This window comes from Drosophila serrata, unplaced genomic scaffold (genome assembly GCF_035046125.1).
Source record: "Drosophila serrata isolate PLE 108 unplaced genomic scaffold, ASM3504612v1 contig_382, whole genome shotgun sequence".
Lineage (NCBI taxonomy): Eukaryota > Metazoa > Arthropoda > Insecta > Diptera > Drosophilidae > Drosophila > Drosophila serrata.
The window spans coordinates 3754111-3780703 of NW_028257280.1; the positions used below are offsets into that span (position 1 = coordinate 3754111).

At 40.5% G+C, this 26593-nt stretch overlaps 2 protein-coding genes across 3 annotated transcripts; one reads left to right on the plus strand and one right to left on the minus strand.

Annotated features, from left to right (window-relative positions):
* Positions 1–45: 45 nt before the first annotated feature.
* hyx (cell division cycle 73 hyrax) lies at positions 46–2968 on the minus strand. The gene is made up of 5 exons (XM_020956268.2): positions 2619–2968; positions 1393–2548; positions 910–1072; positions 710–851; positions 46–471 (listed from the first exon to the last, which is right to left on the minus strand). The coding sequence occupies exons 1-5, from the start codon at positions 2747–2749 to the stop codon at positions 435–437; spliced, it is 1629 nt and encodes a 542-aa protein (XP_020811927.1). The 5' UTR covers positions 2750–2968; the 3' UTR covers positions 46–434.
* Positions 2969–3123: 155 nt separating this feature from the next.
* On the plus strand, positions 3124–26008 carry neur (E3 ubiquitin-protein ligase neur). 2 transcript variants are annotated; one of them, XM_020956025.2, is made up of 3 exons: positions 3124–3614; positions 22437–24190; positions 24257–26008. In XM_020956025.2, exons 1-3 carry the CDS (start codon positions 3590–3592, stop codon positions 24503–24505), a joined length of 2028 nt encoding a protein of 675 aa, XP_020811684.2. In that variant the 5' UTR covers positions 3124–3589; the 3' UTR covers positions 24506–26008. The 2 variants fall into 2 exon arrangements, with proteins under 2 accessions (XP_020811684.2, XP_020811683.2); XM_020956024.2 differs by lacking the exon at positions 3124–3614 and adding an exon at positions 8288–10974.
* Positions 26009–26593: the final 585 nt, after the last annotated feature.

A 26593-nucleotide genomic window follows, 5' to 3' on the forward strand; every position in this document is an offset into this window, starting at 1 on the left:
GGGCTTGTGGGAACTGTTAACAAAGTCATCGATAATCGCAAAAGCTTAATTGTCTTGTAACTTTTTATTATCACTAAAAATACAAATTACTTGATTTCTATTCCTTTTGTTTTCTATAGTTTACATTGTACAATTGTCGAACAACAAACTTTTAAGCTTATTCTCTAACTGCCACCGGTCGGGCCTATTTGCATCAGTGGGTGGCGGGCCAAAAAGAGAGATAGTTCCCTAATGAACGAGTTTAATCAAGGATTTACCAACTTAGAAAGACCATAAGACACAGATTATTGGCCATATCTCACTTTCACAAGTTAGGATTACAATGTAATTGAGTGCGTCATTTATTACAAAGTTACGGATCGATAAAAATATGTTTTATGGGGGACTGTGCATGCTTTATTGCAAATAATCTTCAGGCAAAGTTTTAGAAGGGATTAGAATCGTAAGTCGGGCTTGTACTTGGCCATGTATCTGAAATGATTTGAAAAGGGGGAGATTAAATTAAATTTAAATAACATCATGTAATATATATTTACTATCTAGAGTCTTTTAATAGTAATATTTTACTAGTAAGTTTGTAATAAACAATTCCTATCCAATACAAAATCACACTAATCATTGATTTCTAAGTAAATAAATCGACCTCAAAATATAATGAAATTTGATACAAGTCCCATTAAAACATAGTGTAGAGTAGTTAATCACTTACTTGTCTAGCGTTTCCCAAAACTTGCTGAGCACGGCTCGATCCAGATGTCGTTTATTTTGGGAGAGACGCAGTAGCGTCACCGACCAGCGCTCTACATTGGAGTCCAATTTCAGTTCGCTGAAGCACAAGTGAAAGGCGCAAACTGCAAAGGAAAATGAATTAGTAACTTGCAAAAACAATTATGTATAAATTGAACTCACTTTTTGAGAATATCTCAACGGGATTGCCATCCCAGGGCCAGCCCTTAAACTGCCACTGTGGCCCCATAACGAACACGGCCACAACACGTTGCCAGTCCTGTTGCGACAACTTGATGGGATTGTCTATCACCCGGTAAGAAACAGTCTGATTGTTACGTTTACGCTGCGTGGAGGGAATTGAAAAAAATAATTTAACAAATCGATATTAAATTTAAGTTTTAAAAACTCATAACTAACTAATTTTAATTTGGATGGTGATCAAGAATATATATGATTTATAGGGTCGGAAATGACTCCTTCACTTTGCATGCTTCTAAAATCTTATAATGTATACCCGCAAGGGTATAGGAAATAATCCAATTAATTAATTGGAAAGCTTATTTAATTACTATAGTCTAATTCCGACTTAACCTATTGTAAGCAAGTCTTTTATAAACGCAATTCCAACTAAACAAATTGCAACCTTTGTTTCTTGTTACGCACCTGTAACAGCACCTCGCTGTCGCGTTGGCAGCCCTGCAGCTTTTTCTCGGCGGTGGACAGGAAGCGCAGCTCCTGAAGGATATCCTTCACATTGAGCATGGTGATGAGGCTTGTGTTGGCAGACGGTATAATGATGATGGGCGTACGCGAAGGTCGCTTCGTGGGTCCATTCGCGGGCAGTTGTCTGGCCTGCGCCGTCGGGATCAGCTCCTTGGGCCGTCCGGGTACGGCGGCTGCTGCTCCCGGTGGCATTCCCGGTCCAGGTGCCCCTGGCAAACTGGCCTGCGACTTGCGCTGCGCCAGCGAGCCATCCGTCACAGACTTCAGAGACATACCGTGGTACGTACCCAGCGTGTCGATCTTGAAGCCCTCGGTCTCCTCCTTCTGACGATTGAAGCGCTCCTGATCGTAACGATTGTACTGCGACAGCTGTGGTTGTGGCTTGGCAATCCTTGCCGGTTCCGGCATCTTGATGGGATTGGGCGCCTGCGGTCGGTTGCGTCCTTCCTCGCGAGCTTTTATGCCCTGCAGCATGGCGAAGATGTTCTTGGCAAAGATCTTACCGGTGCTCTGTAGGATGGAGGTGCGCGTGCGCCACTGACGCTCTCGGCTTATAATATCCTTTGTGGAGTCCACGTCGTAGTCGAGAATGGCCCGCATATCGGTGCCCATTGTCTCATCGTTGTCCGTTCGCTTGATGGTTGTCCGCTTGTTGGCCAGACGCTTCGCCTTGATGGCCGCAATTTTCTCCACGGACATCGTCTCTGACAGCGACTTGATGTTGTCCATATTGACGGCCGTCTCCTTTTGGTTTACATCCCATCGTGCCGCCAGTTGCTCGCGCACCTTCTGCACCTGCGTCTCCTCGAACCGTGCCTTCTTGGCGGCCACCTCACCGCTTGAGATTTCGCCCTCGGCGGCTCGCTTCACCTGGGTCGGGATCTCGAGAGGGGCGCTCTTGTCGATGCTGGCACAGGTCGGTGTCTCGCCATTGAGGTAAGCCAGCAGCTCCTTTCGATCCGGACGATTCACGGCGGGTATATCCTCTGCAGCGCACTGCCGGACATACACAGAGTGCTGGAGCATCACATTCTTGAGCAGGTACAGCAGGCACTCCAGCGTGTAGTACTCACGTGGAGCGCCCTTTTTTCCGGAGCTAAGGGTTTGCGTATTACGGTAAAGAGGTTATCACAGCTGGAGGATTGGGAGGAAGAGGAGCTACTCACCCATATTTGAGATAGTTGGTTTTAACACTCTTCGGCCAGGAGAATTCGCCGAAGATGATTTGGCTGTCCCGCTCCACGATCTCCTTTTTGTTTATGTTGTACTGCCGCAGCAGACTCAGTGGATCCGCCATCTTTTGGCCGCTCTTCTCTTATGCCTGGCACTTCGCGAATCGATGGCTAGTGGGGCGGTGCTCGACCCGCTACTGCTGAGCACTTTACGTCCCCGGTTAAGCTTATTAAACACGCTCAATTCTCACGATTTATGGCATATTTTTCGCGTAGTTTTCTTTTGGCAGAGGTTGCGTGGAGTGTTACCACCTGGCTTGCGAAAGCAAAATACCATAAAAGCCGTCGAATTAAATACCGCAAGTATATATCGCGTGACTTGAAAGAAACTATCGCGTGAAAGTCACAGTTTTTATTTATAGTGTGACAGTTAAATCGATTGGTTTATTTTTCTTTCGAGAAAATTATTAATTTATTAGGAAAACAAACATTTGCAATCAGTCAATCAATTGTGTTAAGTAATGTAAAATATTAATTAATTGTGATACAAAGCTATATTTATTCACCGATATCTGCTACTATCGTCGGCTTTTGCCATAACGCGTTAGCACATTACTACAAAACGCGGTAGTACTTGGCGAGAGCGAATATCGAACTAAAAAAGCCGTGCTGACCGGCAGCCTCTCCATCTTCAAAAAAAAAAAACAATTAAAACAAAGCTTTAAAAAATGCATCGCAATTAACGCCCATGATTTCGGTAGTAAGTTCACCCGCCAGAGCACATGATCGGTTACCGGGACGGGACGCGAGACAAGCTGAGTTTTCGTAAGCTGCGGCCACGTGAAGAAAGAAAAGGAGCAAAATCCAATGCCAAAGAAGTTGTGAATGTGTGTCCTTGTTGTTGTTGATTCTTGTTGTGCCTTTTGGGAAGCGAAAATACGCAAACTGGTGATTACTACTAAGCAATGGGTCAGTCGGCTGGTAAAATAGGTAAGTTGCACAGGCTTCATTTTCGCATAAATAGCACAATAAGCCGGATAAATCTCCCAGGGGTAACAATAAATGGGTAATTGCCACTAAATAGACTGGAATGACAATATTAATTCCAATTTCAAATGATATCAATGAAACCTGCAAGCCAAGCTTGTTCCCAATATTCCAATAGGGTTTGTGACCTTCCCACCAAACACACACACACGCACATGTTTGTGGAACAGCTGTTTCCCTAGCGATGACACTCGGTCGCTTCATTTCCGCGCTCTTACCGATAGTTCTGTAATTATTATACAAGTGTAATGTTACTGAAGCTATACTTTGAACTAAAATGTAAAAATTCCCAGAGTTTAAAATTTCACTTGCAATACTTTGAGTTTTCGATTCAATATTTAAATGAGCTAATTAATTATAATACGTATTATATTATAATAATAATAATAAATATAATTGGGTATTTATTTCTAACTCTTGGTCATGGCCAAAACAATCTTTAATAACATAATATGTATATTAGATATCAGAAAACCATTAGTATTAGTATTATTATACCCTTGCAGAGTAATTTTTAGTCAGAAGCTTGTAAAGCTGTGAAGAAATCATTTTCGACAGGATGAACAGCCGAATCTTTTTACCCATCTTAAGCAGAAACAATTTTTTTTTTAAATAACTTTTTAAGTCTTAAATGGGGTTTGCATATTTATAATTTATTATGAGTTTTATTTTAGTTATGAGTTCTTTTAACTAAGATTTATTGAAAAATTGTTCTATAAAAATATTGATTAGTTATATATATTATACAAATATATATAGGTATATATTTTAAGCCTAGTTACAGTCGTTTATGATTATGATCGATCCTATAACTCAACTGCAAACTGCAAGGGTATATACATAATTCGATGTTAGTTTCCTTTCATTTTTTCAATTGATTTTGATAGATCTGAAATAATAAAACATATTAGGAATATAAATAATTAATGTATTTCTTTAGTACACAAATATAACCAAGATATATTTCTTTACTTGTATATAATGTCTTTTCTCTCTCATACCCTATATCAAAACCTTATTTAAAGTCCTATTTCATAATATAAATAGTTAATTTAATAATTTTGGGAGGGGTACTACAGATTTTCTCATTCTTTATTAAATTTTTTATATGAAGTTACATACTTAAAGTAATATTTTCTCAATTAATCTGGGTTCCGCTGCAACATACATATAAGGACATCAAACCTTTAAGCTGCTTATATGCCAAAGAAGTCAAGAATCAGATTTGAAAGAAATCTTTATAAAGGGAAGAGTAAGGATCCTTTACCAATGAACTGAGACCAGCTAAGGAACTTCAGTTCTCATGCAGGCGCGAACTTCAACTCACCTTTACAGGTGCACTTAACGGAGAGGATTTACCTGCTTACCGCATCGTCATCATCTAAGTCTCTGAGGGTCTCCATCAAATCGACGGAATCGGCTGCGATTCCTGCAGCTGTAGACAATAAATTATAGAGTTTATGGCAATGATTTCTCACAAAACGGGCGCAGAAAAAGGACGAAGGAGGTACAAAGGCACAGAAGAGGATAAGAAAACCCCAATAGGAGCTCGGTCAGGTCAGGTAGGGAGATAGCCGAACCGAACCGTAACCTTCTTCTGACCCTGAGACAAAGACACATGCTGTGGGCCGAAAACCCGCCAGGACCTTCGCTCGCCCGCTCGCTCTCTATGACTTGCCAAATGTCCTGACTGTATCTGGTTATACAGACGGGGGAGTTTTCCGCTTTTCCATTTTACAGGCGGGAAAAAACTGCAATGTGAAAACTGTGAAAGCCGAAACCCCCCGTAAAAGGCAAACATTTGGCCGGCAGAACCAAGGATTCTGTCTATTTAACGGATCGCAGCTTCCCTTAGCGCATGTGTTGCATTTGGCGGTTATTCCTCGTCGTCGATGGCGATATTTGATTAGCGTATGCACACGAGGATGCGGAAATGGGAAGTGAATATGGACGAAGATGAGAGGATGTGGAAGTTGAAGTTGCCAAATGCATCCCCGAATCCCAAGCGAGTTTGCTTTTGTTAGATCTTGATCTCGGCACTGCAGACAAACCAACTGCTGTCGCAGGTATCCCATAAAAGTGGAGGAGTATACCTACAGAGCATGCCTATAGAATAAGTCAGAGTTATAGGGAACACACTGTCTTTACTCTGGGTTTACCTTGAATGTTATTTTTGCTAAATGTTGCATACATGTATTCAAATTGATAAAAATCTAGTATCTTTCCTTATGAACAAATTGAAATATGTTCTTAAATTATATCTGTGATCCTCCCAATCATAGCTCCAACAATATATAATGTATAACTTATGATATGTCTAAATCGATTTCTTCAGCTTGTCCTGTCCGCATGTCCTGCGATCCCTTGAGACAGAGAATACATACAAATGGGTACGCCATCGTCTTAAATTTTCGATTCTTCAGTTTCTCAAGTGCTTGCGCAATTCGATTTTGGGTTCCTTCTCCTCGGGTTCTCCTTTGTGTCCGTGCTGGATTAGTTCGGGTTCATACATATCTGTTTGTACATATATGTACATATATATGAAACTCCACAACTGCTCCTTGTCGAGCTGAGCTCCTTATTTTTCCTGCCTGAGTCCTTTCCCTTTTATTTTATTTTCCTTTCGAGCTACTCCCCGTTTGCATATGTCGTTTTCTAATTAAACATTGGCATTTGCTACAGTTTTTACTTAATTATGTGTATATTGATCGGCTATCGGCAATCGATGTGGAGAGCCATAGAATTCTCAGCTGTCTTTCTTTCGACAGCTGCCAATTCCTTATATCGTCTTGGTTATTTACTATCCGCGTCTTTTTCCATTGATATTATACATTTTGTTGACTATTCTATCGATTTTATTATACCTATCTTTGGCCCACTTTGACAGTGATTAACTTATGGAAATTATTTGTGGTATTCCTTTTAATTTCGCTTTTTCTTCAATTCAATTTTAAACAATTTAATTATAGCTGCAAATGTATATTTATTTTGTGTTATCTATAAGCAGATAAAACTTTATCGGAATTAAAGGTGTCCCAAGGTGAAGGTAGCTTCTATACATTTTCTTACACCTCGATCATGAAGAAGGTTTTATGCGATAAGGAAATTTGTGTGTATGGAAATTGAATCAAAACTACAATTTGTGTATATCTTTTTTTTTTGTTGTATTTTTGATTTTTATTAGGTCATTTAAACGGCGTGTGATATGTTATCACTAATAAGGTGGTACTTCCAGAAATCAGAAATTCTTCAAGACTTGCAGTACTTTGATTTTATTTAGTCTGCGGTTTGTTATTGATCACCATTTTCATAAAGATAAATTAGAAATTCCTTTAGCTACAGTATTTACTCTTAATGATGAGAGTGAATTTAATGAGTTTAGGGAGTATGAATTCTAGGATTACACTCTTAAATATCTGTCTAATAAAATTTAGACTTTAGACGATGATCTCGTACAATAGATTCTTAGTTAGGAGCCTTTACTGGCGGACCTTATACAAATATTTAAAAAATGATTTTAGAGATTCTTAAACAAAATGGTATTACTTATAACCAGAGAATTTTTGACATGGCCAAGAAACTCTAAATTTGTAAACCCTTTATGACAACGATTTTTCTCCCTTAACTCCTCTTTTCACTTGCCGTGCAAAATGATCGTTTGGCATTTTCATTAAACGCCTGCCTAGGTCAATTCTCCATAGACGACGATTTCGTATAGCAGCAGGGATCCTTGGGTTAAGGAACTGTCTGAAAGGTAAATCGCTGTGACATCTTTGGGACAATGGTCGAAATACAACAATTGAGTACTGTACAGAAAGTAAATGCGGGTCTCAGCAGAAAACAACGATCCCCGAAGAAGACGGGCAAAATATTCATATGTACATATGTGTGTGTATCTTAAGCCAGATGTTCGTGGGAGACCGAAACGTAGGACGATAAAATTGCACATTTTACCACTGGATCTTGGGGGCACATGTGCCAAATTCTAAATTTAAACATTACAAAAAAAATTCTAAAGGGAGCAAACAAACATCTTGTAGATACACGAGGAGTATCTTCTCCCCCCATCGAGGCGACAAATGCAAATGGCAGCAGCTGTCTTTTAGTAAATATGAATATATATAAAAATAAATAATCGTAAATGGAGTTTCGAATCGATCCGAAGAAGTAGAGCAACCTTATCAGCCAGGGCAACTGGCGCACGTCTCCCATTCTTTATTTTTTTCCTCCTTTTTTTTGTTTTTTAACCTGGCACGTGGTTGGCTGGCTTCCTCTGATGCCTCCTCCAAAAAGAAAAAAATCCCTTTCTGTATCTGTCTCTTTTGCTATGAATTTACACCTGGAATTGGCAAACAAACAAACAATTCGAGATCGGCGGACAGGGGTAAGCTAGGGGATAGCAAACCCTTTCTGCAGGACCTTTTCAGGTCCAACTGCAACCGCAGATGGGACACCTTTCGTACAGTGGATATCGTGTAAAGGTTCCTGATGTGGCATTTTTTATACATATATTTAAGGGATAGAGGAAAAGCTCTACTAAATAAACTAAAGATAAATTTGATAGTCTTTCATTATAATATTATTGTAATTTTAAATAGATTTTTGAAACGTTTTTTTTTTTTTATAAGTTTAGGGGAGTACACTTTCAGACATATTTAAATAATGCTTTCCTAAAACCATATTTAAATTGTGTGCAAAAATACAAATATAATCGAAACAATCAAATAATGTATCTTCTATAAAGGTTAAGTTCTTCCTGAATTGTGTCCTTTAGCCAATATCCACTGTATTCCTTAACAGTTTTTTGGGGTAGTTCGCTGGTTTTTCGCTCGTTTCGCTGCACAGTGTTTGCCAGCTCCGGTTCCTGTTCCTGTTCCTGGGCCAAAACAACAACCATTTTTGCATTTTCGCATTCGCAAAATGTGAGTTGTATGCGAGGGAGGGGAGCGAGAAGGGAAAGAAAGGGAACTCGGGTAACAGGAGCAGCAGATGTATTTCCAGGACGCACGCCTGCTGCCAGGATGCTGAATATGCATTTCCACTTTAATATCAAAATTTAAATGCTCTTTCGGGTCTCCGTCTCCGTCTCGGTCTCAGTCTCCTGATCGCTGATCCCTTCCGATCTTGAGAGTTGCATCTGCCGTCTGCAGGACGAGGCTGGGGCACTCGCAGCAATTATCATCCTGCATAAAGGATAAAGGATGATCATGACGCCAGACGGCAGTTGTTGATGACCGCAAAAGCCCAGAGCTTAACAAATGAGACCACAATGGCATGTGTCCCCCATCATAGACAACCCTGCCCTGCTCCTGCTCCTTGGATTCCGTAATGGATAAAAAGGCTCCATAGGAATATTAATATTGATTAAGAAACAATATTTATCATTAGGATTCAATATTTCTTGACCTAACGAAAAAGGATCATTTATGATTCTTCTGCTAAGATTAAATACGATATTAAAAATGCAAAACTAAAATCGGGCCTATGGACCCATATGTACAATACTATATTGACAATCTTAGATTCGATTCATAATCTTATGATTATGATGGAACCGGAAAGAAATCTAACTTAGAGAAGCCAAAGTTTATATAATCTTGCACTTATCGTATCGGAAATCGATCATAACTAAGCTTCTAACTAACATTTTAATACTCTGCAAGGGTATACAAATACAAAACCATAGTCAATATGCCAATATTCTCTATAATACATATTTAATTTACTTGATAAATCTGTTCATGAATAGTTTTTCATAGTTATTATATATCTTCTCGCACAAACGGTTAATTTTAATTTACCATACACCTCTTCTTCATTCACTTTGCCTGCCTCTAATCGAATTTTTTGGCCAGTACTAAAGTTCACGATCAAAGAAATTAAAGCAATTTACATAGTTTTCCCCAGTTATATGAGCTGCGAACCTTGTAACCTTTTTCCCAAAAAAAAAAGCAGGCGAAAGAATTGCTTTGAACCTGGCTGAACTACACACACACTTACGCAGGGAACAACAACAGTTAGCGGACATAAGAGCCAACAAAAAAAGCAAAATGCAGACAGGCCTAGAACGGCAACAAAAACAACAGGAGAAGCAACAGCAGGAGGAGAATAAGTGAAGGAATCGCTGATCAAGGTGCACATACAGGGAAATTATAAGGGAGGCTCAAACACACAAATGCACGCGAATGGCAGGCCAAAGCGAAACCATAGTAAATAAGAAACAGCTGCCAGAGAGAAAAGGAAGCAACAACAATTTCCTTTGCTTTTGCCTTTACCTTTCCGCCCGCTCTCAATTTCGCTCTCTCTCTCTCTTCTCTCCTTTGTACCACTCTCAGTGTTGGCAATCGTGTAGGGCAGAAAATATCCAATTCCACTCTGAGAGAGGATTCTAGCTAAGAAATTATTAAAATGATAGAAACTATAACTCTTTTATGATTAAAATTGTAAATTAAAAATGTTTTTGCCCTGCATTTTTTTAATATTTAAAGAATTGTGCAACAGTTTTTAGATAATTTTTTATTCTATATATTTTATTTTTAATAACAATGGCCATCAATTGGTAAAAAGAATAAATTACTTTTATCAATTTACCGTCTTGTCGGTTAAATAGCTGATGTGCCAGCACTGTTGCTCTCTCAGCTCAGCTGTGGCAGCGACGCCGAGTCGAGGGAGAGAGCGAGGCTATATAAGGTTGCAACAACAGCTCATTTCTCTTAAAACTCGAAATCGAAAAAAATACGAGGCTTCGCCCGGGAGTTGTCGTAGCGTCGGTCTGTGTTCCGTTTATTTCGTTCGTTCCGTCGCGCGCAAACAACAAATTCAAAATGTTTTAACCGAAAAACACTGGATTCCAAGAACTCGTAGCGCTAAAATTTAATGCCAAATAAAAACGCAAGTAGCTTGTGTATTTTGGATAGCAAATCGCGCGTGTGATTAGTTTAGTTTTGCTCGATTTCAAAGGAAATTAAAGTATAAATTGCAATGGGTCTATCGGATATACCAGCCAACTACATGCAGGGCAGCCACCCGCACCTCAACCTCAACATGCATGCCCAACAGCAGCACCTGAATCCCCACCTGAGCCAGCACCAGCATAACCAACATCACCAGCAGCAGCACCTTCGCAATCTTCAGATCCACAACGCCAACATGACGCCCATCAATGCCACGCAAACGCCCGCCCAACAGGCGGCTCATGTCCTGGCGATGGAGAGCAACGAGCTCCTCATGTCCACCAAGGATAAGATGTCCAGCAAGAAGAAGATGCACCTGCTCAAGAAGATCAAGAAGCGTTTCGGATTGGGTTAGTAATCTGCATTAGTTAGTACATCGATATCAATTTGAGTATTAAAAGGGAAAATGGAATAAAATAGATTTTATGGGTTTTGAAAAATACATCGGAAACGCTATTTCAGAACCTTTAAAACAATAGAATTTTCAGGAGAACTTAATTATTTAATAAAATAAACTCGTAAGAAAAGCTAGAGTGAGGTATGAGAAATTATAATTTTAAAAATTAACTAACGGCCCTTTTCTGTGTAATATTTATCCCATTGTATCCATCTGAAAAAAATGTAATTGCGGCGTGCGAAAATACTTGGATAATACATTATTCATCGATCTGGGTCTCTGGGGGCGCTGTGCTTTTATCTCCGGCGATATTCCCACATAATATTAGCATGTGGCCCGACCTATCGCTCATTCATTCACTCGTTCATTCAGTTAATTAATGCGGCAAAGATAAATAAGTCCAAGACACAGCCAGCCGGCCGCAAACATTTATGCATACATTAGCATTTTGCGTCTCAAGAATAGTAACAAAAATAAAAACAAATAGCAAATGGGGAGATAAAAAGCAGAAACGGAACAGTTTGCGATTGTTTAAAACAAAAAGCTAATGATTAAACGCTTGAAAAGAGCACGCACAACAAAATATTACTTATTTTTGCGCTGAATTAATGGAGGGAAAAGTTCTCTCAAGGCTTCTGCTGAATTTAACCTCGACCCAAGAAATTCACCGGAAATGTCAGTTCTTAAAAACTGCATTTTTCAAATCGCATCGAAATACAGAAAAAACCCCCACAGCGAAGCGAAGAACTCACACTCCCAAAAGTAACCACAAATTGATTGGGATCGAGCTCGATATAGGGAACGGGGGAGATGAGGAAAATACCACCAAAAGCAATTTTCCCAAGGAGCGATTATGTTTATCATAACGATTATCTCAACGGGCATTGTTTTTGTTTTCGTTGCAAGCAGCTGAGCTGCAAAGAAAAAGGAAAAAACAAAAATTGCCTTCTCACTCTCCCTAAACTTGGCTCAATTGCATTCTCGGGCCTCTCTTTCGGACCTGGAATGGGGAGCAAAGCAACGCCAATGACGCATAGCCTAAGCGTCTTCTACTTCTTTTTGTTTTTACTCTCTCGCCGACAGTTGTGGCCAACATGCAAAGGAAGATACAATTTAAATATTACAATCAAACTTGCCTGTCTGATATTTAGTAACCAGCAGTATTTATTTGATCCTTGAAAAAGAGTATTTTTCTGGTATTTCAAGCGCAAACAATTACTTTTGGTATATCAGAGTGGATATTTGCTTGGAACTATTCTGCCGGCCGTTACTGTTCCTGCCTCATTCAGTATTTTTTTGTGGTTGTTATTTTTGTAGTACTGGGAATTGTACGCGAAGCGCCGTTGCCGCCATCGGCAAAGGCAAAAGCAAAAACAAAACGCAAAAAAAAAAAAATATTAAGGAGAGAAACGATCAACACGGCCCAAGGCGGCAATGAGGAGGAAGAAGGCAGGAGGAGTAGTAAGAGGGTGGTAAAGAGGGGCTAGAGGAAGAGGTGTGGCTTTGAAGTTTCAGTTTTTTAAGCTTGGGATGTGTTTGCGTTTTATGCTTTATGCGGCGGCTTCCAATCCAATCCGTTTGAGTTTGAACGTGCGTTGCCTATCGGTAATCAATGAAATTACTTTGTGGCATCAGCTGCTTTAGCCTGTTTTTTTTTTTGTTACCTGCATTTTTAGCTTTTCTATTACAATTCGTAGTTGTTTGTTTGCTTTTGTGGGTTTTGTTGTTGTTGAGTGTTGGCATGCCACGTTTGCTTTGGCTAAAAAGTTTATCTGCTCTTGGCTTTTACTTAGCTTCTCACGGTTTACTTTTCGAAATTAGTGTGTGTGTGCGTGTGTTTGGAATCGAAGAGCTGCCAACTTGTCGTTGAGCCTTTGATTTTGTTTGGAACCTACTGCATATTTGTTGTTGTGTTGTCGTCTCTGTCATATGACCTTCGATTATGTTGGCCAAAAAGTAAATAACAATAATGGTACAAAACACTACAAATAAACATGCACACCCCCGCTGGATAAGTAATGTATCAGTCCTATTTCAGTGTGAGTTAACTATTTTAGTATTTTCAGGAAGTAATATTTTTTATTAAAGGTATTTTTCAGGATTTGTAGTACTTTTGTTTGTATTTTTATAGCATTAATTAATTTAACTATTTTCAAAACAAAAAAAAGAATAAGAAATAATATAATAATAAGATTTTACACAAAATCAACAAAAAAAAGAATAAGAAATAATATAATAATAAGATTTTACACAACGAGTTTTTAGTTCCATTATTTTGACCACAGCTGTACGCTATATATGCACATCTGTTGCGATAACTCTCATTTCTTTTCCTACTTCTTATTTCTATATTTACTTTTCTCCCCTACATATATGAGGTCATCTGGATGACACATCCATCTTATGGTCATTTTGCAAAACACTTTAAAATTTGTATGTTTAAAGCCTGATACCACAATTCAATGCCTTTCCTAATTGATAACTTTACCCAGGTGATAACGGTCAGTGCAAAAAGTAGTTATCTTTGCAAGTGTAGTTGGGAAACTGATTGGGGGATTTTGGCTATAAATAAGAGGTACTAGTCGGTGTTGGGGATGTACAGAGAGATCCTAAGGTGGTGTTGGGTTTTTATTGGTTTCAAAAAGTTATCTTACTTTTGACCCATTTAGAGGTGCCTTTTCCATCTTTTGTTTATCAGTTAATGAACCAAGTTGGCAGCTTGTACCCAGGTACAGTGGATATCAGTTAGACAAATCGATTTATTTCAACCAATGTAAGAAGATACAACATTGTTCCCATTAAGTTACAAAGTTAGAAAAAGAATGTCCTCTAAAGAATTAAAGTTATTTACTTTTTGATTTGTAAACTTTTGTTTACCAACCTCTAAACTAATATCTACTGTAAGGTCCGTAAATTTCCCTCAAGGCCCAAATGTAGTACAGAATTGTTAACATTTTGTCTGGGCCGAGCGATAACAGCTCGAAATAGATAAACTAGATAAAAACGGTTCGCCGCATGGTGTTGCAACTGGCGCAAGACAAAAGGCGCAAACCAGGTAGCAACAGGTAAATAAACCATACCAAATACCATATAGTTGTAGCATATAGCACATAGCATACCTGGCTCTGAGCCCGAAGGCAGCTGCAATTAACTCACGCAAAGCGAGATGGAAAGATATCGAAAGCCATCTCTTGGGTCAATTTTGAGCGCTTGGCTTGAGGGCGTGTGTGTTTCTTTTCCGATCTTAGACGGGCTATAAGGCGGGCTCAGCTACGTTGCCATGCATAAATCACCGCTGGTCTCTCGAACACCTACGGGTCTTTAATCTACGTCTGTGTCCACCACCACCAGCTGCTCGGCCAGCCATCCATCGCTGGCAACTTGGCCAGATCGGGTTTTGTCGAATTTTTCGGATTTTGTACGCTTTTGAACAGAACTCTTAATGTAATTAATATGTACACCTATTTTTGGTAGGAACTAGAACTAGATTTTGGGCTCAGTTTTGCAGCTGTTCGGGGTATTTAATATGCTAAACTTGGGGATATTTGCATGGTTTGGCTATAACCCTAAATTCGAATGGGAATAGTTTAGCCATCATCGATGATTATAATGCATACAGTGGCATCTTGAACCGTTCGAATACTTCAAGTGTCTCGTCAGCCATTGTAATGGCAGTGTTATAATGTAATAATCATGCTATAATGATGTGTTTCTATCAAAAGACGACTCTTGAAGTCCATTCCACTCAGCTCCACTCAGACATATTGTTGCTTCCCCTTCAACGCTCGAGTGATTTAATTACACAAAAGAGTTTGAGTCGAGTCTTTGGGAAGAAGGGAAGGGAAGGGTAGGGGTGCCTTGTGCGCAGTCAAGTGCGAGGAAATGCAAGTACTATGGGAGTAACTATCAACTCTATATATATATAGTTTATATTGTATATTGTATAGTGCTCTTATATACGTTTATGTGGACCTCTCCACTGGCCCTTTCCAGAAATTGCAACGCTTCGATAAACAGCGAGTCTACAAAGCGCAACAAAACACAGCGGAAGAAAGCCGGTCTTATCTTATATGACTCTTGGTACAGACTGTTCAGTTAAACAACAAAACTCTATAAAACATGCGGAAAAGCTTCCTTATAAATTATTAATTTGGATGGTTTCAATACATTTTATAGTTTCCTGGTTGATTTACCCTCTAATTTTTATACCCTTGCAGGGTATTATAATTTCAGTCAGAAGTTTGCAACGCAGTGAAGGAGGCACCTCCGACTATATAAAGTATATATATTCTTGATCAGGATCAACAGCCGAGTCGATCTAGCCATGTCCGTCTGTCCGTCTGTCCGTCTGTCCTTCTGTCCGTCTGTCCGTCTGTCCGTCTGTCCGTTTCTACGCAAACTAGTCTCTCAGTTTTGAAGCAATCTGAATGAAACTTTGTAGTTAGCCTTCTATATACTCTCACTCGTATATATGTCGGAACGGGCCGGATCGGACGACTATATCATATAGCTGCCATAGGAATGATCGTAAAATTTTTACAAAAAAATTTTTAACTTTTTCAGTTTTCAATAGAATTGGATCAAATTTAAGATATAGCCATTTTACTATACTCTACAATTTTGTGTAAAATTTTATGAAAATCGGACCAATATATCATATAGCTCCCATAGGAACGATCGAGAAATTAATACAATTAAATTTATAACTTTTTTAGTTTTCAGCTGATTTTCATCAAATTTAAGGTATAGCTATTTTATATTAGTCTTAAATTTTTTGTCAAATTTTATGAAAATCGAACGACTATATCTTATAGGTGCCATACAAACGATCGTTTGATGTAGAGGAAAAATGCAAATCTGTGAATGTAAAACTGCAAATATAATATGTATAGGTGAATGAAATGAAAGCAGGTATTATTATTCATTGTTTTTTAACACAAATATATATAATTTATATTGTATGGATTCCTATTCATAGAAGTTCTATCTGCAAGGGTATATAAACTTCGGCGTGCCGAAGTTAGCTTTCTTTCTTGTTAAAAGTTGAAATTCTTATATGTGATTCTTCATATTTTCCCTACCCAAAGTCCCCATAATCCTTCACACAATGTTGCTGATTGTATGGTTATATGGCTCCTATATACTTCCTTGTACCTCTGAGGGTATATATTTAGATCGGTTTTATGTCTATTCCGGAGCTGAACAAGTTCGGTTCTTCTTGGCTGGGGCCTCTTGCACGGTTCGGTGCTCAACCATGGATATATATATGTTTATATATATATGTATATATATCATGTGCATCGATAGAGAGGTGCTCCCATTCCACGCTCCGTTGTTTTGTGCGCTTGTAAAAATAAACATGTAAATTTGATTTGGCCACCCACCCTTCCTCCCCCTCTCCCTCTCTCTGTGTCGCTCTTTTCCGCCTCCCTATCTGTTTTTCTATATCGCTCCCTGTCGTTGGCTAATTATATTATTTATAGGGAGCCTGCTCCCCATCCGGGTGTTTTCAACTAATTTCTATATGTGTGGATAGACTGAAAATTGCTGTCGAACCGCGAGAAGAGTCAATGGGTGTCATTGAACCTTTTTTTTGTACAAGGTGTGTTCAATATTTAAGGTGAAACATGCATATATTGGGGGATACATGTGTTGGGGGTTGTTTTTCACTATTTAAATAAGATGCAAGTGCAGTTCTACATAGCTTATAAAAGGAAACTATTCTTTCAGCTATGATTTATATTTATATGACTTTATAAGGTCTAAATATATGGATTTTCTAAATAAGGGATTTATGATATCTTAGCATGTGTAATCATAAAGAGGAAGAATTATTCGGATAGTTTTTTTTAGTAATTATTGACTTTTAGCTTATCAAGTTTATGAATGAAATCATTCATTTAACTTGAGTTAGGGATCTTTAGTGGTATTTTAGTCAATTCTCTTTTCATGGTAATAGAAATCAATAAAGGTATTCTTACACATAACCGCAGTAAACCTCTTTAAACACAACGGGGCAATGATGAAAACTACAGTGATTTCTTCGATGTCTTCTTCCTCAAAATGCTGCCAAGTATCAGATTTCGCTTAATCGCATGAAAAGTGCAATGTACTTGCGTAGAAGAAAAGCTGTTCGTTCAGACATGAACACAACAAAATACAATACTATAACGACTGGTTACAACAACTTGGCGTAGTCTGACCTCTGGTTTCATCGTTGTCACCGCCGCCAGTCGCCAGTCGGCCCCTTTTTCTCTTGTGTAATTATTTTTATTATATTTGCAGAGTCTATTTCCATTGTATTGCTGCCCTGCTGCTGCATCTAGAGTTACTTAGAAAAGAAGGGGGGATTACGGGAAAACCGGTGGGGAATCCACACCGACAGAGAGGGGGAGGAGTCTTGCTCCAGCAGCTCTCGATGAGTGGATCCGAGTGCGATTTCCGCTGCACTGGTCAGCGGTCAAGCAGAACGGAAGTGGTTTTTTGCATTCCCTCTTAATGGGAACTTTCCAATTTGGTTTTAAACTAAAAAAATCCGGAATTTTAGCTGTTAATTAAACTATAAAATGAATAAAGGAAGTCTTAGGGTTCTTGAAAGTCCAGAAACCAATACTCTAAAATATGTTTAGAGGAAGCCTTTCGTGGAATGAGTTTTTTATATGAAAACTTTCATATTTTCCCGCCCCACGCAAATTGTTTGTTTGTGAGCGATTAATTAACATTCATTAGCTTCATTTGCGTATCTTTAAGCCGAGAATTTAACATTGCATTTATTGCTGTGAGAATTGTTTTACAAGTCTTTGGGCCAGAGACACTTGCTCAGATCTTTAGCTACACCGACCAACGCCTGAGTTATCATCTCTGCCCACATTCAATACTAACTAACGAACGACCCACACAGTGTTTCCCCAACTAATTTCACTGAAATGTCGACAAAAAAAAATATATATATAAAATATAAAGAAACACACAGGTTAGGACGACGAGTGTGGGTCGAGATCCGAGATCCATTCATCGACAAGCCCGTGGAAGTGGCAGTGTTAATCGAATGCCTAAGTCCAACCCAATGCGACTCACTCACACCCACTGCAAAACGCCGATAATTTATGCCAAATGCCTGACCAATTGATACAATTTGTGTAAATGATCCATTGATCCACTGGCCATGCCGCCGCCGCCTCTGCTCCGAGTGAACCCCCGGCTTTTATGGGGGAACTTCCGGTGCAATTAAACGGCCAGCGTTGTCGTCGTTGTCGTCGTGTTAATTGTCCGCACACGTCTCCTGACTCATGCACGTGGGCCATGTAATATTAGGAACAATTCAGGGATTCAGCACGTGACCTGTGACCTGAATTACAGGGCAAATGAGGCACTTGGAGGGGGTGGCACTTGTCAACTGAACTCTTTCTCTTGAGGAAAGGATACAAGCCATGAGCTTTGTTCGGTTCTTGAAAACAAATAAATTCCAGCAAATACTCCTAGAATAATCTTTTATATTTTTATTAAAACACTACTTTATTTTATTGTACACATTTATGAGTTGTTTATTTTATAAAAGCAACCTCGAGTTTTGAAAGTTTTCATGTTAAAATCAAAGTTGAATTGCTTCAACTGAAATTGCAATTAGCTTTATATTTTTATTGGTCTCCCAACGAAGATTGGGCAACCCATTTACGACTGTTTTAGTACTAGATCGAATGCATTTAATGCTATCGCTTTAATGTATTCACCTTTTAAGTGATTTGTTAGAACCCCGAACCGAACCGAACCACTATTACATCCGATCCAAGCTTAGTAACTCCACAATCCCCTTGTAACTTGTCTTCATTCAGACATCAACACATAATCTGTCTTTAATGATCGCAAACTCAGCTCAACTTGAGCTCACGAGTGCCAATCGCGATTTAATGATGTCTCGGCTCAATGGGATTTTGAATGTCCTATAGAGATCTTCATCGTTAAAATGATTTCACCCAACGATTGCAGATTGCCTCAGTGGCTGCCCTGGTCCGGTCTGGCCATTTTCTTTTTGGGTTTTTGTTTTATGACACCTGCATGATTTTCACATTTTCCACCCGCTGCAGTCTCCCAATTCGGGAAGACTCTCTTCGCGCAATTACCGCGGCTTGTTACAGGTTTTTCGGTGTTCGGCAGCCGCGCAAATTTACTATATATATCTCTCTCTTCTATCCTATATATACAAATTTGGAGTCGTGGGAATTGTTTCTGCACAACACTGTGTTTGTGTTTGTGTTTGGGTTTGGGTTTTGAGTTTGATTTTTGCTCAGCGTGGGAAATGTTTTTGCGGAGCGACGAAGATCTGCCTGCCTTGCAGCCGGCCTGCTGAACGGTAAATCAGGTTTTTCCTTTTCGCCAAACAACAACGAAAATTTGCCTTTAACTGCAACTGCACTCTAAGATCGTTTACAGTCGATCGCTGGATGGTGGACGTGGATGCGCTCTGGCCAGGCTTTTTGGGAACCTTTACGGCAGAGCGGCTAACTCCAAACGCACGGCCACCGAAAGTTTGAACTTTTCATCTCGACGATCGCGAAATTATGTCGAAATTAGCTTGACGATGATGATCTGATTGCCTGGGAAAAAAAGGGTTTTAGATTGGGATTTTTATCTTGATTCAGAGAAATCTAACAATTAGCAAACTTACTATACCTAATCACCATATAGGAAAATGGTTATAATTTCTCACTTCCTTTACGTTCCTGATTACTCAATTAGTTTGACTCTCTTTTTACAATGGTTAATTTATATGATCACACATCCCCCCTTATATTCTCAATTGTTTCCAGCATTATTTTCATATATTTTTATACAATTATTTGTCCTCTCGGGGCGGAGATCATTAAAGCCATCTATCTCATGGAGACAATCGACAAGGCAGGGCAGTTAATTAATTATGGCTCCCGGCTAATTGAAAGTATCAACGCGTCTTGGCCAAGCACCGTTTCGATTGCAATTCCGATTCCAATTCCTACTCCAGGCTTTCTTTCGTTTCGACTTCAAGGAAAAAGCGATGCGCGTATTTCATTCATTCGAAGCCAATGAATACTTGTACTAGCCTACCCGTCGCAATTCCAGCCATTCAATCCATTGACTGACGACTGTCTGGGCCTGGCCAGGTCTGGCCTGGTCTGGTCTGGGCCGATAAAAAGTAGGCGTCGTCGCCGGGACAGTACAATAACATCCTGCAGCTAATAGGCCCGCTATGCGGCACGTACGTGATTTCCTACTTCCTCGTCGCGGTCAATTCATAAATATGGATGTTCCAGTGGCTCAAGCAGACTTCTTCTGGCCCAATCGGTGGCTATCTCCACCGCCGTTGAGCGCCGCCGTTTGGGAGCCACCGGAAGCTGGTGTGGTGCTCCCTTTCCACTTCCTGTTCTGCTGCTCCGGCTGCGGAAGCACTTGAGGATTGAGTACGTTTGGAAAGAAGGAAGAAGGAGAGCCCAGACAGCGGTTCAGATTTTGTGTGCAAGTCATTGGCCCTGGCTTAGGATTAAATTTCAACCCCGAAGACAGACTCGGGACTCGAATCTTGCAGGGAATATGTTGTATCTTGTGTATATCTCAGTGTCTTGTCTTGTCGAGCTGTAGTTGTGTAGTTTTTTGGGCGAAATTTGAACAGCTGCCGTTTGTGAGAGGAAGTGCGACGAGCAACCCCCGAATGCGATCGAAATCCCCGGCTGGAAACTACCCCTGGAACGAACACAAGGGACATTCGCTGGCCCTTTAGGGGTTGTTTTACCTGTTCCAGCTTCGTACAGCTGCTTTCTTCTGACCTTCCCATGCGTCCTTCTCCTTGCCCCGTTTGTCGTATCAAGAAAAGGGACAAGGAAAAAGGACAGCTGCCACATGCCGCCTTCGGTCGGTTGCTCCATAAAGCAAACACATTGATCTCGAGTGCCACGCGCCGCATATCAACATGGTAATCATCTCGGCAGGTCCTTCTCCTCCATTCTTATAAACTGGGTAGGCATAACCTTATTTTTTAGTTTTTTTCTGTTTTTGTTCAGAGCAACTGTTGGCATGCCGCCGGAATCGTCTGATGTTGGCCATGCCATCAGTCTGGGCTAAGAAAACCTGTCGCCATCCCAAGACTCCTCCTCGGGTAATTATTTATATTGGGCTATATGGATTGGTTATAGGCTTTTTTCTCTGTGGTAATTGTCAGCAGCTGCTGATATGTACTTATACATATATGTATGTATATGTATGTGGATTTGCAAGGTGCAATAATAATGCCAATTTCGGGAATATATTTTAAGGATTCACCAAGTCTTGCTTGTGTTACTAAAGTGCTTCTCCCCATAGAAGTGGGGAATTAACAAGCAGCTGACATTACGCACATATTTATACCTTTTCAGGGTGTTATATCTCTAGAAAGAGGTATAAAACGCAGTGAAGGAATTATATCCGACCCTATAAATCATATATATTCTTGATTGGAATTAAGAGACGGATCGATTAGGCCATGTTTCCCGAAAAGAAATGCATTTTTGGCCTAGTTATGATCGTTTTTCAAGAGCTAAGGATATATCAACTTCAGCCCGCGAAAATTAGTTTCCTTTCTTGTTGAAAACATAAACTATTTAATAAGTTTATTTATGGAACTGTTTTTCATAAACACGGAATACATTTTATCAGAAACCAATAAACAATCCATAAGATTTCTCCTATAACAAGGTTTTCTTGATAATTCAATCCTAACAATATTTAAGGAACTCCCCGAACCTATACCAATATTTTTTCTTCTCTGAAATATTTCTTGTACTTCACACGTTTCTGATTTAGAATTTTCCAAGAAAATGCATGACCAGCTGACGATGCCCATGGCAAATCCTTTTCAGAGTCCATCTATTGATTGGTTTTGTGAAGGCGTTTACAGCATTTCTCGAAGGCATAGTTTAATAATCTGCAATCCAGTCACGTGCCCGACTAAATTTGGTTCTTTGGGTTGGGGGTTATTGACTCGACTCTCCTCGGAAAGATCAGGTCGGAGCTCCTGCGTAATTCGATCCCCAGCACATGGCTGGTTGTGTATACTAAACTGTTGAATTTTCGGCTACCTGAAGCAACAAATAGAAATCTTTTTTCGTAGATGCGTAACTCGATACGGTGTGTGAGCTGGCATTCCGAAAGAAAGATCGGAATAAGATTTTAAAACAATGTAGCTGAAGATGAAACAAAATAGATAACTGGATTGTGGGAAGGTTATCGTTAGCTGAATGCGAAATAGGTGACTTTGGAAAGATTTATGGGGGAGAAAACACAAAACTTACCTTGAACAATACTTCTATAAAGCTTTTACTTGAGCAATCCTATTATAAATGAATACTTATTAACCCGTAACCTTACCATTTCCCGCAACTAACTGAATGTTCTCTCCTCTTATTGCAGTACGCCGCTCGCCCTCATCCTGTCCTGGCCCCAATAACCTGCCCCCGCTGCAATTCCACACCGTGCATGGTGACAACATCCGGCTGTCGCGTGACGGAACCCTGGCCCGTCGCTTCGAGAGCTTCTGCCGGGCCATCACCTTCTCCGCCCGTCCTGTGAGGATCAACGAGCGGATCTGTGTGAAGTTTGCCGAGATCTCGAACAACTGGAACGGTGGCATTCGCTTTGGTTTTACTAGCAACGATCCAGCCTCCCTGGAGGGATCACTGCCCAAGTACGCCTGTCCGGATCTAACCAACAGGCCCGGTTTCTGGGCTAAGGCCCTGCATGAGCAGTACTGCGAGAAGGACAACATTCTCTACTACTATGTCAATGGAGCCGGCGATGTGATCTACGGGATTAACAACGAGGAGAAGGGCGTGATACTGTCCGGCATCGATACACGCGGCATGCTGTGGACGGTGATCGATATCTATGGCAACTGCACGGGCATTGAGTTCCTGGACTCCCGCATTTACATGTACCAGCAGCCGACGGCGACGCCTGTGCCTGCCCAGCAGCAGCAACAGCTGGCCCAGCCGGCTGCCATCGCCTCCTCCGGCCTGATGGCGCATCATCCGCACCAGCAGTCGCGCCGATCCCTGCCCGGCCACAGTGGCGGAGCCATCGAGCACGACCTGGAGCGCCACGTGATGCCTTCGCTGCAGTCGCTGCACTTGGCAGGCAACGGGGGTTCCGTCAGCAGCGTGGAGCAGGCGGCCATAGCCCATGATCTGGCCAATGGACTGCCACCGCTGCGATACAATGCCAACGGCAGACTGATACCTGTGCCCTTCCACAACACCAAGGGCAGGAATGTGCGGCTGTCTCAGGATCGCTTTGTGGCCTCGCGCACGGAGTCCGACTTCTGTCAAGGCTACGTTTTCACGGCGCGTCCCATTCGCATTGGCGAGAAGCTGATTGTCCAGGTCCTGAAGACGGAACAGATGTACGTGGGTGCCTTGGCCTTGGGACTGACCTCTTGCAATCCGGCGATGCTGCAGCCCAACGATCTGCCCAACGACTCCGATTTCCTACTGGACCGTCCGGAGTATTGGGTAGTCAGCAAAGACATTGCGGCTGCCCCTCAGCGTGGCGATGAGATCGCCTTCTTTGTGGCACCCAACGGCGAGGTGAGCATCAGCAAGAACAACGGCCCTGCCGTCGTGGTGATGCATGTGGACCAGTCGCTCCAGCTGTGGGCCTTCCTCGATGTCTACGGTTCAACGCAGTCGCTGCGCATGTTCCGCCAACAGCTGCCCAACATGGTGGCGTATCCGTCTCAGCCGCAGGTGAATGCCAGCAGCTCCTCCTCCGCCTGCAATGCCGCCGCCGCTAGCTCCAGTTCGGGTTCCCGCATGCTGCCCATGACCGAGTCGATGAGCAGTCTGAATGCCGGAGCCACGGCCAAGCTGCTGCACCACCATCCCTCTCAGTTGAGCGTGGCCCAGAGCACGAGCACCTTGGCCTCGGCCGGCGGAGCTAATGGCAGTCGGATGATCAGCATGCCGTCCAACGGAGACATTCTCCAGATTCAACCCAATGGCGGTGGCACCGTTCTGGTGGTTAACCTGCCACCGGCGAGCAGCTCCCACGATATCAATGGCCAGCTGACGGCCAGGCCCAGCACGACCACGGTTAGTTCCAGCGGCATCCTGGCCGGAGCCTGCTCCAGCGGCACTCTCATCAGCACCACCAGCAGTCAGTACATTGAGGTGAGTGTTATTTAAATTGAATCTCTATGATCGTATACGAATCTAAATCGTTTTATTCCCTTACAGCCCGTTGCCAACAGCACGAATAATGCGGCCAACAAGTGGAAGGACAGCCTGAGCGATCAGCAGAGCACGGACTCCAGTGCGGAGTGTACCATCTGCTACGAGAACCCCATCGACTCGGTCCTGTACATGTGTGGGCACATGTGCATGTGCTACGACTGCGCCATCGAGCAGTGGCGCGGCGTTGGCGGTGGTCAGTGTCCGCTGTGCCGAGCTGTCATCCGAGATGTTATCCGCACCTACACCACGTAGGAGGCATCGTGTTTCCTAGCCAAGAAGCAACCCTTACTCAAAATCAAATGCATTTGAACGCAATCAAGCGCAAAAGTAATACACTATTTTGGAGAGAGACAGGCGATCAACGAGAGATTGAAATGATAGTCTAGACAGAGTTATATAGTGGGGAAAGCGAACCTATCACACCTTATTTATATCGCTACCATCTACCAGTATATACATATATGTTTAATTTTTTTGTGATGTTATGAGTAAGTGCGCCCGAGAGCCAAAACTATGTACTTTGTTCAATCGAGACTTCTCTACGATTTTCAATTTTTTTGCAAGCTCTGAACAGCGCGTTCGTACTAAGTATAAAACCAAAGTATTGTCTAGGAATTAATTGTATTTGAAGTTGGATTTTAATTGATTTATAACAGTTGTTGCAAATTTTCCTTAATTTTTCCTATTTACTATATGTCTAAATTCCAAACGATGTGCAAAATTAACGAAAAACATTATTTAATTGGCGAATAATAATCATTTTGGTGCTAAATGTTTTGAAATGCAAAATAATAAAATTGTTAACGGATTTGAAAAGTTATGTTTAAGCTTTGCAGCAACTGAAGAGGTCCTTATTTTGACCAAGAGGATAAAATAAATGCAATTATCGACTACTTTCCAGCAGGGAAACGCTTGAGACTTTCCTATATAAACACACTCAACTCAAATATATCTGCAGCACAAATTGTTGAAAGAAGAGAAAAGATTGATCAAAAACGAAGAAATACTTGTGCACGAAAACCAAAATATAAACTGCAAGAGCGTGTTAAAATCTAATGTTAGCTAGCCCTAAGTACTTAAGTTAATTTCTAGTCAACGAATTATGCTGAAGTTTAATCTAGATCGCGGTTCATAAAAAACACAATTAAAGACACCACACAATGACGTATTTTGAGCACGCCTAAGCAATTTTAAGTGGAGCCGCGCATTTTAAATTACACCTAAGTAGTGCACGTATTTTAATGCAGACTTATTATATAATATACCTTACTTTAAACATAGAACAAAAGACTTGTATGTTGTACCAACAGCTTGAAGGAAAATATGGAAATATGAGAAACGTGGAGTAAATCAAGCATGCAGTTAGAAAATTGCCAATAATTAATTAACAAACAATACCAAGCAGAACACAAACACGATGAAGCGGAAAACCTTTACCTAAGATTGTATTAAAAAACACTAAAAGAAATCGTAATACGCAAAGAACACAAAGAACGAGAATATGTGCGAAGTGGAGAGCGCAAGCTTACTATTTTTGTTACAAGTATGAATCCGGATAGGAATAAATGGAGACATGTTATTGCCACTATTAATAATTAACTTTTAATTTTTTAATGAATCCTAGTACGTAACACTACGATACTACGCCTAGTTATGACTAAACGAATAAAAAATGTATTTATGAAATTATATTTGATATATGTAAGACAACGCAATGCTGTAATACCATTAAATACTGACCACAATATCAGAGAAGTGCCCTTTGTTTTATTTGTAAGTGCGGGAGGACTATCTATGTTATTTATTAGATAACATTTGTGTACCCTTGCAGGGTACTATAATTTTGAGTATGTAGATTTATTAACCAAACAAAAACTAACACAGGACCGGTGTCCGAATTGAAATGAATGCCTTTTTGGCTTAGTTATGTATTTTTTAAGCTTTGATTTTTTGACATAATTTTCATATAAATATATTAAAAAATATCGACTCAAAAAATGTTATTACAATCTTAGTCAGAAGCGTAAATCGCAGTGAAGCAGTCATTTCCGACCCCATAAATCATATATATTCTTGATCAGCATCAACAGGCGAATATTTCTAGCCATCTTCGAGGGAAACAAATTTTTTTCGATTTTTGTAACATTTTATAAGGGGTTACATCATTAAAATTGTCAAAAAACTGTATTTTTTAAGATTGAAAATTGAGTGTGCAAATTTATTAACCTGGCAAAAACTAACTCAGCATCGTTGTCCGAATTTCAATAAATGCTTTTTTGGCTTAGTTATGTGTTTTTTAAGCTTTGATTTTTAGACAACATTTTCATGTAATATATTAAA

Coding starts and splice junctions, on each gene's coding strand:
- hyx (XM_020956268.2), bottom strand. CDS start 2,749: ATGGCGGATCCACTGAGTCTGCTGCGGCAGTACAACATAAACAAAAAG. Junction 2,549..2,618: donor ACCAACTATCTCAAATATGG/GTGAGTAGCTCC, acceptor GCAAACCCTTAG/CTCCGGAAAAAAGGGCGCTC. Junction 852..909: donor CGTTGAGATATTCTCAAAAA/GTGAGTTCAATT, acceptor TTTCCTTTGCAG/TTTGCGCCTTTCACTTGTGC.
- neur (XM_020956024.2), top strand. CDS start 10,653: ATGGGTCTATCGGATATACCAGCCAACTACATGCAGGGCAGCCACCCG. Junction 10,975..22,436: donor CAAGAAGCGTTTCGGATTGG/GTTAGTAATCTG, acceptor CTCTTATTGCAG/TACGCCGCTCGCCCTCATCC. Junction 24,191..24,256: donor CCAGCAGTCAGTACATTGAG/GTGAGTGTTATT, acceptor ATTCCCTTACAG/CCCGTTGCCAACAGCACGAA.